Below are 12254 nucleotides of genomic sequence, written 5' to 3'. Positions count from 1 at the left end.
TATATAATTGTTCATATGCGGACAACGGTTAAAAAGTGAAGAGAATTGTATATTAAGTTCAGTGTTATACGTATGAATTAGAACGCAATAAAAATAGAACAATAGAAATTTCGACAATCATCTTTTGAGTGAGACTGCTTCTTATCCTAGCTTTATTTTTCTTCTCGGCTGAATCTTCTTATATATTTCCTTAGAAATTCAAAATCTATGTGCTGGAAATTATACGTTTTAACGTTTTCTAAAATGTTGCGTGTGTGTAGGTGAGAGATTTCAATAGAAATCTTTGTATAATGTTAAAAATTAAAATATCACTGCGGATGTGTGATTGCAAGAGATTAGAAATTTGTAAAAAAGTTTATACTTTCAGGAAACAGAAATGGGAAAAGTAGCGTTTTGGAGGGCATGATGTACTTAATCATCACAAGAATTATTTATTTCATTATTTCATTTCTCATTATAGGCGGTCACACTTATATAAATATAAAATAAAAATCACAATTAAGAAGTTTTATAATGTAAGCTGTTAATACGATTACATAGCTACTTCTACGACAATCACGCGTCAACATGGGATTTATTCAATAATCGTGACATACAGGAACGTTTCACGAAGATCAAGTAAAGGTTGGATGATATAATGAACATCCTATTATATAGTCTTTACCTCTTAAATAAATTAATAGAGATATAGGAATGTGTGTATGGGGGAAGCAGATGATTTGGAGCGCAGGCTAAAGAATCTAAGACGCAAATTCCAAATGAAAAATGAAACAAATGCTCAGGGAACTGAATGATGATTGATTAAGAAGCACTCTTGGCACATTCAATATCAATAATTCGGAGAGCATTATATTAACGGAATATTACGAAATTAATATATGAGCAACCAAGTATCATAGGTGTCTCTTGTCCGCAATTTCTAATATTTATATTGCTTGAGTAAACCATACTTGCAAAAAAGAGAAGTCAACATCTTCATCGTTTAAATGAAGTATTAATGATTTTGTATGTTTGTGTGGGTATGTTGGACACTTGTGACAATACGCACATATATATACAGGTTATATAATAAAATCACAAACAAATATTTTATCTAAAAATCTTTTGAGCAACTTGAAATTTATCTTCTTTAAACAAAAAAAGAAATGGGAATTCTGTGAACGGACGTTTGCCACTGTCAAAACGAAAGTTTGTGTCGAACGTATCGATGAGAACATAAGTCTAGATAAGTCTAGAGGTGTTTCTTCTTATGTTGCGAAAACGATTAAATATACAGCTTTTCGCGGATTCATAACTCAATATGATCAAATATATATACATTTTAATAGTTTACTTAACTTTTCAAGCATACATTCGTTATTTAAATAAGTTGTCCCATTGTTTCTAAAATCTCTCATTTATCACAAAATATTTTCTGTAAAAAATCAAAAATATTAGGAAAGTAGTGTCGAATTTAATTTTTGTTAAAGAAACACCAATTTGTCATTTGTTAACGCTACAATTTTCCACCGCGCTTATCGTCTTATAGTTGGCAAAAAGTCTATATTGTTTGTACGAGCCTTTGATATGCAAGAATGTGCCAATAGAAAAGATTATTGAATCTTCCTCTCTCTCTCTCTCTCTCTCTCTGCCATACACACACAATAAAACAGATCACTTATCATCACGCACGCGTAGTGTCTTTCTTTGATACAAACGCGCGCGAAGTGCTACACCGCTTTGTTTTATCTTAACTGTAGAGTAAGATAACACAAGAACGCGCATGGCACTAATTCTCCTTTACGGAAACAAAATATCCGAATCAAAACCGAGGTATTGAACCGTCAAAAATAAACATCGAAGCAACCGGATCAACCTTGCGTACGTATTTTCACGTGGCTTTATTATATTGCCAACATACAATAATGTTTTTAAGTTTGTAGCGCTATATGTGCACACACACGCACACATGCACGCACGCACGCACGCACGCACGCGAACACACACACACACACACACACACACACACACACACATGCCCACATGCACACGTACGTATACACATAATGAAACTTGTACAATAAAATTTATAATACCGCTGAAATGTACGCATAAAATGCTATTGTGAAACACATTTAAATTTTACGCATTTTACAATTCATTTGGCAGAGAGAAGCTTGTCTACATGGAAGTAACATGATACATACGTAAAAGGATTATAAAGTCTCCCTACTTTTCGAGACATTCTATAAATGTGCGATTTGTCTTATAATTTAGATTCGAAATGCTGATATACGCGACCATTGATTTCGTTTTCAAATGTTAAATAAATATGTACTAATTCACAAGAGAAAATAATCATGTCCAGAATGTGAAGCGCTTCGTCATTACAAATCACCAAACGAATCATGTCGCAATTTTTTGTTGTTCCGTCTGTTAGAAACGGTATATCTTATGACATACGGTGGACAAAAGGAAGGGGCCATGGATAACTAGGCCCATGAACAACATCATTTTCCGTGACAGTCTTTGACTTTGGCATTATTTTAAACAAAGTATAATAAATTTCCCTATAATGTCTTTTCCCATAATATATCCCATTTCATTTTTTCTTCGTTATACATACGTTTTTGGTACGCAATTTGGAACGCAAAAGTAAGGATGAACGCGTATAATTTTTGTTGATCAATTGGAACATTATGCAAAAGAAGGTGGGAAGCAAAAAGGGGTTTCAGGGGATCCAGGTTATTCACGACATATATCGAGAATTCTTCTCTAAATCACGTTTAAATCTATGTATATCCATAATGCAATTTCTATTTGTCCCAAAACGATTCGATACACGTGAAATTACTATTGATATATTGGAATTACAATACGCGTCAATGTCATAGCTATGATGAAACGAAGCATGTTCGTGGGCTTAGCTACTGTGTGATCGTTTCGATCGATTAACACTGTCAGTGTCATTCGCACAAAATGTTGGATCGCTCGTATTCCATTAATTCCTAACGATCAAACAATACTACCTGGGGTACTGCTAAGACCGATTGGCTGAGTATTTTCAACTAACGTGGATCGCATGCTCGATGATGGAGCTTGAGTATCCATTGCTGTTGTTCTCATTTCGCCAAAGGGTGCCCTATAAAGTATGATACTGTGTTAATTTCGTATACAGATATTCCGTTGGTTCTATTAGCATAGCATGGGTTTCTTTTTCTACAAAAAAAAAATCAATACATATCAATATACAGAGTTTTGTTTCTACAATATTTTTATGTAACATTAAGTCCGTAATCAATTGTAAAATATGATTTTGTTTCTTCTACTTTTCCTGCTGGAACTCAGTCGTCAAATAGTGGCAAAATATGATTATAAGCGTATAGAGTAAAACAAAGCACACAAATAAAATGAATGAGGATGTCGTAACCATACTCTCGCGCGCGCACACACACACGCACGCACACACACAACGCCAGTACAGGTAATTGCCAGTACATTACTTAAAAATCATAAACATCATTCAAAACATTGACATGTAAACAAAAAAAAAACAATTTCACAACGATAAAAATTATATGTTTAATGTCAATACAGTAACAAGGTAAACGGGAGAAGAGGTCGACGTAACAACAAGAAATTAATTACGAAATATTATTAAAAGTGGAAACATTGCAACGCATGCATTGTAATACTTGAAATAATGGAGCGCTCATGACAGCTGGAGAATAAATGATGCAACATGCTGGTTTAGACGGTGATGAATAAACAGGGATGAGGTAGTTGAAAAAGGGAATTCAATCGCTGATTGTATAAAAATTTGCGATAAAGCATTGCAAGGCGTTGATTGATTAGAAAGATGCGATATTGAGAGATTAAAAATTGTACGTATGTATATATATATATATATATATATATTATTGCCTGGTTAGTGAAGTGGTGCAATGAATGTTTGAGATGATTTATGTAGGCCTCCAGACGTCAGGATCCTCCATGAGAGTGGTATGGTGATCTGTAGCGGCGGGAGGCACTGTACCCTGTGGGGAACCCACGCCCGACGACGACGTCATTCCTGCCGGGTCGGGCCTGGATCCTCTGTTGTTATGTTACAAATTAGTAAACACTCTTAAAATTATAACACAAGCACGATGAAAGTTTCATATAACGCGACATATATGTCATGTCGCTGCTAAAATATTTTATGCTCAGGAGATAATTTTTTCATAGTGACGATGACAAAGTGAAAATAGAAACCACATTCCCCCTCTTTTTTTCGAATCATTAGTAGTCTTCCTCCCAAAATTGTAAAATCCCTTTGTAAGATATTTTCCCCAACACAAACCAAAGCACAACAGCATTAAAATACAAAGACAAACACAGGACAAAAGGATTGCTCTTTCACCTCAAAGCAAACAAAGTGTGCATTAAACCATATTGAAAAGCATCACCTGATTTTACACAAATGCAATGTCAATGCCGAATAATACGACAAACGTCTCATTAATAGAAAACGACTAATATTAATAATTGGCTGGCAACTTTTGGAAAAATTTCGCACGCTCTCACATTATACTAAATTATATCTTATCCAAGCTCTAGGGAGAAGAAACGTATCACTTACTTTTTACCGAGAGACATCAATCCGTATATTATACCTGTTGCAAATATTAATCCGCTACCAAATATACTAACGAATTCTGCACATAGGAAGACTGCTGGCAACGCTATTCTAAATAGATAAACACGAGAGGAAATCAGTCCTAATGATTATATTGTAATCATCATATATTTCAATATTTCGTAAATCTAAATAAAAAAAGGTAAAATATTAAAGTTTCTTACAGACAATAAACAGCCGCTCTATTCCAATATGGCCTTTTCTCCACCCAGTCGCTTAAATTCTGTACAAAGTCGATGAATAGACAGCAGCATGGTGCTTCGATCATTACAACTAAGAAACCAGCTATCATTTGCCACATACCGCTGAGTAAACAGCCAATGTTACCAAAAAGAATAGACGTACAGTTCCAAGCTCCGAGAAATATTGCAACTGTAAAAGACAGGGTAGAAAATTTCTATATAAATTATTTATCTGTTTGAGAAATCGTTGCCTGGAGGAAAAGGGAGAGAGGGGGAAGTCGATCTCGTGTGACTACGTAGAGTAACGCGCGCGCGCACATACAGGGAGATATATAATCGTAACAATAACACAATAAAATAAGGAGGAAATTCTGCTAAAATAAAATCACAAGATGCAATTTTTACCAGACCTATATCGAATAAGTATTGGGACGTAGTAAACACTTACTTATACTGCCTACGGTACCGAGTCCACGGCCTGCATATTTCATCCACCAAGGTACATCATCCTTGGCAACAGGATCCTGTCCAGGCTTTTGCATGATCGATGCTATTTTTTCACCGAACGACTAGAAAAAAACGCGATGTTACAAACGGATATTGATTCATCGGTCATCGATCGTAGATAATGTATTACCATTTTCGATGTATATTATTATTATCCTTCTGTTCGTCAGCTGAGAGTGCTGACAGCACCGTTGATAGCACACACTGTTGATGCACGAAAAATCGACCCGATGCTTTTCCACCAATGATCACACGAGGGCGCGCTGTATCTAAAAGGGAGAACAGAGGCAGAGGGTAATCTGTGAGGTTAGTCGTTAAGCGACTTGTCATATTCGACGCGCCATCTGCATCTACGTTCATTCGTCGCTCAACACTCGTGTCATTATGCATTTCAGTACAGTGTGCTCACTTGCTCCGCTGCGAGAAACCAATCGACGAATAAATCTAGAAGCGCGAATTCGTTTTCTTTTTTTTTTCAATCAATTCTCAAAATTACACAAAAGCGGCAACGGTAAGATCTCACTTGATAAGATGAAGCGACGATTCCTAGAGAGATGTAAATAAAATTATGTAAATTTATACACACCATCGTGGTATATAAAATATTTTAATAATAGAAACACACATACATACAAGTACACATATATACATTTACAATATACGATAAAATGGAACGAGGTGAAAATTTAACATAAACCAGATGTTGCTTCTCGATACCACCATCATCATTGGAAGATACGGCTCCTTTCTAATCTAGGTGTGCACCATATATTAATCTATTGTTTTTCCATCTTTAAAGTTACCAGCGTTTCCTCGAGTATATACACACACACGGCATTTACACTCGACGTCAACGCGTGTATTCATTTCTTTCGACTTCTCAAATTGCGAGTCGGCAAAAGTGTCGTGGAAACGACTTCCGCTGAATCTTCCATTGGTTCAATATCGGCGAATGAATCAGTAACGACGAATAGTTTCTTTTTACGGGTTGTACGTCTGTTGCCCGTCGATGATTGTCCCGTCGGCAAAGCGATACGTTTTGCGCTGCGTTTCGACTCAGATCCAGATAATTCAACGACCGGTATGTCTTCTTGCTTGACCGACGAAATGGTCTTTTTCCCTCGACGTTTAGGCTGCTGAGCTGCCGCTTCGGCCTCAGATACAGTTTCGGAATAATCTTTAGCTTTCGCACCACCAGCTTCATACTTGCGCAACGCGTCTTGAAGTTCTTGCACGCGCTTCTGCAACTTTTTGTAATCTTCTTTATTCGGCGTCATTTGTCTGCGGAATAGTTCTTGATACCTCATCACCTCTCTTTTTTGCATGTCCAATTCCTCTTGCTGGTTCCTCACCAAGGCCTCATATTTCGTCATCATCTCGTCTCTGTTCTTCACGAACGCATCCATTTCGTGTTCCTTTTGTGTCATATTGCTCCTCAATTCGTCATTAATATTCCGCAATCGTTCATTCTCCATCTGTCGTTCCTTCGCGTTCTCTTCGAGTAAATTAAGTAACTTTGCATTTCGCTCAAAATTCCCCAAATGTATCTTCAATTCTTTGATATGATGCTCCTTTTCGGAAAGCGCCTCCTTTGTTCGCGTCAACTCGCTTATGGCACTTTTCAATTCCACTTCCATACAATCGTCAGTCATCCTCTTGGTCTTCTCATCGTCGTCTCTCTGTATCATACGTTTCAATTCCTTCTGCAAAGTCGCGATCTCGGTATCTTTCTCTTGTTCCTTGAGAACAGTTCCCTCCAACCGATTCTCGAGTTCCAACAATCTTTTGTTATTCCGCTCCAGTGCGTTTTGCATGTGATTCTTCTCAATCAGACAGGTTTCCAGGTTTTCGTTCAATCGAACAATATCCTCCTTTAACTTTGCTATAGTTTCCACACTTGTTTCTAAATGCTCATCCGGTTGTTCAACGTCAATGTCATTACTACTACTTGTCATGTCTCTTTGCTCTTTTTCGTCCTTTATCCAAGCAAACTCGTCCTTCGATTCTTGTCGTTGTTCCTTCTCTTCCTCCTGTTTCCCCCCTTCTTCTCCTCCTCGACACCTTGACGCATCCAATTCTTTGCGCGTTGTCTCCAGATACTGTCGAGCATCGTCCTTCGCAAGATCCTTCTTTTCCAGCCGGTCGATTTCATGCTGGTATTTCGTGAATTTTGCTTCCGCATTGGAAGTCAGTAGAGCTTCTTCTATTTTGTGTTTTTCTTCTGTGACAAGTGACAGTTGTTTCTCGAGTGCTTCCATGGAACGTCCATATTCGTCGATGATGATTTTGCTCGATTGATTTTCCTCTTTCAAAGACTTCACTATCTTGTTTACGTCGCAAAATTCCTCGGTCAACTTTTCCATACTCAAACACTTCTCTTCGTATTGCGCTTGGATTTTATCGTATCGCGCGACCAATTCTTTCGCTTGCAATTTATCTTCGTCGGTTTGAACGGCCTTTTCTCTCTTGGACAACGGTGCACAATCGACTTGAACTTCCGCCGTTGCTGTACTTTTGTAACAAACGCATCTCTCCAAATTAATATCGCAGTGACTCTTGTCACTTTTTGTTGGACTAGTGGTACCTACGGTAGCACTATCGGTTGCTTTCGATACCGTTGTGCATGCAACACTGGATGATGGTAAGCGGTTTTCAAGCGAATGTATTCCATTCTCCGCAGTATCCCTCTTGCCTTGCGACTCGTCATCCGATAATCGATCGTCGATAATCAATTCTTCCTTGACGACGAGCTCTTCGACTATGTTGTTATCCACAACAGCTGATGTTAAAATCGAATCAGATGTATTAGTCGTTTTGTCTAAACATTGAGAACTTTCCGGAAGAATTGGCCGCTTCTCGCATTCTTGAACGAGCAGCGCTAATTTTTCATCCTTCAATCGCTCAATTTCTTCTTGCAATTGTAATATCACGTTCTGAGCGTCGGATAATTTTTCACTTTGACGCTCGTATTTCTCTTCTAAAACTTCTATCATCCTGGTTTTCTCCATTAGACACACGTTAACTTGTTCGAGGTGTGATTCCACATCTTCAATCTTTTCTTCATTTTCTATTATAATTTTCGTCTGCTCGTCGACGCAAAGTTCCTTCTTCCTTAAATCGGACGTCGCGGTAATATAATCTTTCTTCGCTTCATTGAGAAATTCTTTGAGCTTTATTATCTGTTCGTCTTTAGCGAGCAATTGCGACGTAATTTCCTCGGCGAAAAATTTACCGTCTTGATTAAGGCAAATATCTTTTTGCGCGGCTTTCAGAAGATTTCTCACCACCTTTAGATCCTCCTTCGACAGTGCCAACTCGAAATTTATCTTATTCTTTTCCATAATCGAAGTTTCATTTGTTGTCTTGAGTTCAGTCAATCTCTGTTTCAAAGCTTCAATCTTTACTTGGAGCTGCGTGTTCTTTTCACCCAAATCAAGAGTTACATTAAGATAATCGCTATTCTCGCTCACATAATCATCATCATCATCATCATCATCAGTACAGTCAGTGCGTCTTCTTTTCTTTCTGTGCAGTTGATTCAATTTTTCCTCGTAAAATTCTTGAACTTGTTTCACAGTCCACTCGAGGGTGTCCTCGTGTTGCACTTCCGCATCGTTCACGCGTTGTTTCCAATAGACTTCGAGTTCGTTTATCATCGCGATATATTTGTCCGCCATTTCCTGCCGACTCTGGAGATCTCGGCTTAAGGCCGATTTTTTTAGCACGGCAATTTCTTTCTTTAATTTCTCGTTCTCATTCGCGAGATCCATGTATTCTTCCGAACTGACATATTCCGAAGCGTTCCCCGACACGGCGGTGGTGTGTTGTTGCCAGTCCTCCATACTTTCCAATTCCGTAGCATCCCAATCGGTCACGATTCCTCTGCTCTGCTCTGCTATTCGCGAGAACCTCGATTTCGGTTTACTTGCTTCTTTGCTTACTTGCTTCTTTTCCTCTATAACAATTCTCTTGGCGATAGCAGCGAAATTCAGGACGTTTTGCGTCTCAGTATAGAGATTTGGAAGAGGATTGACATTCACTATCAGGGCTAAATGCTCCTTTCCTGATAATGCTCGTTGAAATAATCTCGTTAACTTGGACTCCCGAAAAGGTCCAACAGCATCAGTTTTCGCTCTTGTTCGCTCTTGTCCTTCGTGAATAGATTTTAAACATCTGCCTAACACCAGCAGACTGGTATTGATGTTTTGTGCTTCCTTCAATCTATCTCCAATATTCAACGTCTTCTTTAAGCGCTCAGAGCCTGCCAGGTCGCAAAAGGAAAATCTGTGCAAGTGAGAAAAAGAAGATCAATACAACCATTCCCCCCCCCCCCTTGTATAAAAGAGTTTCGAAAGAACAACGACTCTGTTTGACAATATTCAACATTCATTGCTACAGTCAAGAATACTATAAATATAGTGTAACGCTGTATATATAATAGGATTTTGTCAAGTAACTTGTGTGAACCAATTTTGATGTGCGTGTATATACATAATTATAAAACATACGTACGTGCTCACTTCAACTGTATCTGGTAAATTTTCCGCGCAATATTTCAATAACGTAATTGTGAATATACAATGAGACCTCGAACTTTTTGCGTTCAATGCAGTCGCTGCTATCTTTAAATTATATTGCCCCGCCATCAAAACCTGATAAGCTTCTGCAGCTGAATTAACATAGATGGTTCTTAGTCCTTTGATAAATGCTCTACCACTGGAATCTGTTCCTAGTTTCAAAGGTATTCTCTTCTTTTGACACTCGTTCGATAATAAATCATAGACAATTTCATTATAGATTTCCGCAAATGAAACCCAGATGGAATAATGAGCATCGTGGCACTGACTGGGTCGAACTGATTCTTCTTGCAACAATTTTTGCATCTCCTTGTAAGCATTTATATACTGATGTTTATCCACAGAACTAAACGTCAGCAACTTGGTTTTTGCCTCGAGCTCCTGCGCACGTTCCAGTGCATTAAGACTGACTACATCGCAATAATGCAAAGGTTTATAAGATGGATTCGGTCTTGTCGTGATGTTAGAAAACACAAACTCTAACGCGCGTGGTATAAGGCCGGGTGAAGTGGTGGTTCCTTGCAACGTGTACGATTTTCCAGAATTCGTAGTACCTACAAATCATTGTCAATTTCGATCGGCCAAAACTCTCATTTATCGATAAAAGTGCCTTAAATGTGGTTTCTTAGCCAATCAGGTGGTTCTTATGCCTTATTTTTAGAGGTACTTTTATCGATAAAGGAAAATCTAGAGTACAGGCCATACTCTTTGGTATAATTTCATCAATATGGTAAAATCAACGGAACAAACAGGTTGCCATTAATCATGCCAAAAGGAAGCAAATAGAAAATATAGAATAAATTTGTCTTATACGCAGCATCGCTTTCAAGAACATCATTTTTGAAAATTTGCTAAACATGCGTGAGTTCCCTATGTGAAATTTTATTGTATTATGCATTTCTCTTACCATATGTCATGATAGTGCAGCTATATCCAGCTAGAAAGTCTATCATTTGTTGCTGCACAGTCTGTTCGAATAATTCCAATTGAGTTGTTTCTGGTCCAAAGGTTTGGGAGAAAGTAAATTTTCTACTAATATTTTCATTACTTTTAGACTGCTTGATAGAACTTATTGTGTTATCTAACATTGGTAGCTTCGTGACCAATGTGGTAGAATTTATGATTTTGTACGCATCTTGTTGTTCTTCTGTTAGTTTTAAATTTTTTGAAAATGGTTTAAGTCTCAGATATACTCGGACAGTTTGTAAGGATTCGGAACGCTCGTATACATTTTCTCCAGTAGAATTGTTTTCTTCTATTTCGTATAGCAAAAGCAAATTCTTCTTAGTATCCTTTGAGGGAAATGGTCTTTGACTATACGCCAAGATACTCGGATCTCTACCAAATAGATAAGACATTTCTTCTTGTTGATTATCCGATGGACGAATCGAATCCAAAGTATTTTCCATCTGTCCAAATGTAAACATGTGATATAGTTGTCTGAAATTAATGATATGATGATACTGACAATAATTGACAAAAGTTTGCAACTAGGAAATAACGTTATCACGATTCTCTCCTTCAATTAGAGATGGGTCTAAAACAATGAATACTGACATCATTCTAAATCATAACATATCTTAATATAAGATATAATCCTATAATCCTATAATCCTTAAAATAGGATACATTCCAAATTTTTCATACAATCTTACTAAAGATCGTGTGAAAAGAATATGATTTCTTTCAGACTTCGATAAAACATTATTTTGCACAAGTACATGTAGATATATAATCAAATATTATTCGGAAAGTCATCAAATCGGAATGATTTCATTTGATAAATCACAAGTCGATTGTAGAATTTATCAAAAATTGTTTATAAATTGCTGCTTTTTTCCAAGGACATACCTTATTAAATTATTTGACAACCAATATCGCCTCAGATACGAACAACAGGACGAAACGATGTAAAACGCATAAAACTAACATTTCTCTCTACCGTTCAACCGGCAAAAGCAGTTAACGGTTACTCTGGCATCTCAAATCTTGTTTGTGAAAGTTCCCTCGTTGGATTGGTGGGTTGACTCAACGATGCAGGTTGATTGGTTCAATCACGTACGATGTTATGAATGACGAACGAATCGTAACGTGCTATTTCATTAGAAATAACCAGCAATAGTTGTTTTGGAAACAGATGTACAATCACGAGATAAGAAGGAACTAGAAAGAGAAACACTACAGCAATCTGATATATATATATTTGTGTACGTTGGATTGGCTAGCAACACGGACCTAAGAATCTATGGACGGAGCATAGGAAGGGACTTGGAAATGAACTTGTGGACAAAGGTTGTGAAATTTGCGGTAGAGGGCATGAGATCGCTCCCC

General features: G+C 37.4%; 2 protein-coding genes across 6 annotated transcripts; both read right to left on the bottom strand.

The window, feature by feature from the left end:
* Positions 1–391: 391 nt before the first annotated feature.
* Positions 392–5914, bottom strand: LOC106743342 (calcium channel flower). 3 transcript variants are annotated; one of them, XM_014617095.1, is made up of 7 exons: positions 5756–5914; positions 5477–5615; positions 5288–5408; positions 4822–5029; positions 4601–4708; positions 3904–4074; positions 3040–3121 (listed from the first exon to the last, which is right to left on the bottom strand). In XM_014617095.1, exons 2-6 carry the CDS (start codon positions 5477–5479, stop codon positions 3942–3944), a joined length of 573 nt encoding a protein of 190 aa, XP_014472581.1. In that variant the 5' UTR covers positions 5480–5615; positions 5756–5914; the 3' UTR covers positions 3040–3121; positions 3904–3941. The 3 variants fall into 3 exon arrangements, with proteins under 3 accessions (XP_014472582.1, XP_014472581.1, XP_014472580.1); XM_014617094.1 differs by lacking the exon at positions 5756–5914 and having other exon boundaries at positions 5477–5715; XM_014617096.1 differs by lacking the exons at positions 3904–4074; positions 5756–5914 and having other exon boundaries at positions 392–3121; positions 5477–5711.
* A 68-nt stretch (positions 5915–5982) lies between these two features.
* On the bottom strand, positions 5983–11878 carry LOC106743375 (kinesin-like protein KIF20B). 3 transcript variants are annotated; one of them, XM_014617157.1, is made up of 4 exons: positions 11775–11878; positions 10831–11363; positions 9859–10477; positions 5983–9630 (listed from the first exon to the last, which is right to left on the bottom strand). In XM_014617157.1, the coding sequence occupies exons 2-4, from the start codon at positions 11348–11350 to the stop codon at positions 6210–6212; spliced, it is 4560 nt and encodes a 1519-aa protein (XP_014472643.1). In that variant the 5' UTR covers positions 11351–11363; positions 11775–11878; the 3' UTR covers positions 5983–6209. The 3 variants fall into 3 exon arrangements, with proteins under 3 accessions (XP_014472643.1, XP_014472645.1, XP_014472646.1); XM_014617159.1 differs by having other exon boundaries at positions 10831–11332; XM_014617160.1 differs by lacking the exon at positions 11775–11878 and having other exon boundaries at positions 10831–11070; positions 11153–11230.
* Positions 11879–12254: the final 376 nt, after the last annotated feature.

Source organism: Dinoponera quadriceps, unplaced genomic scaffold (assembly GCF_001313825.1).
Source record: "Dinoponera quadriceps isolate SergipeBrazil2010 unplaced genomic scaffold, ASM131382v1 scaffold616, whole genome shotgun sequence".
Classification (NCBI taxonomy): domain Eukaryota; kingdom Metazoa; phylum Arthropoda; class Insecta; order Hymenoptera; family Formicidae; genus Dinoponera; species Dinoponera quadriceps.
Note: the sequence above shows the minus strand (reverse complement) of the source record. Positions and strands in the feature narration are given on the sequence as shown.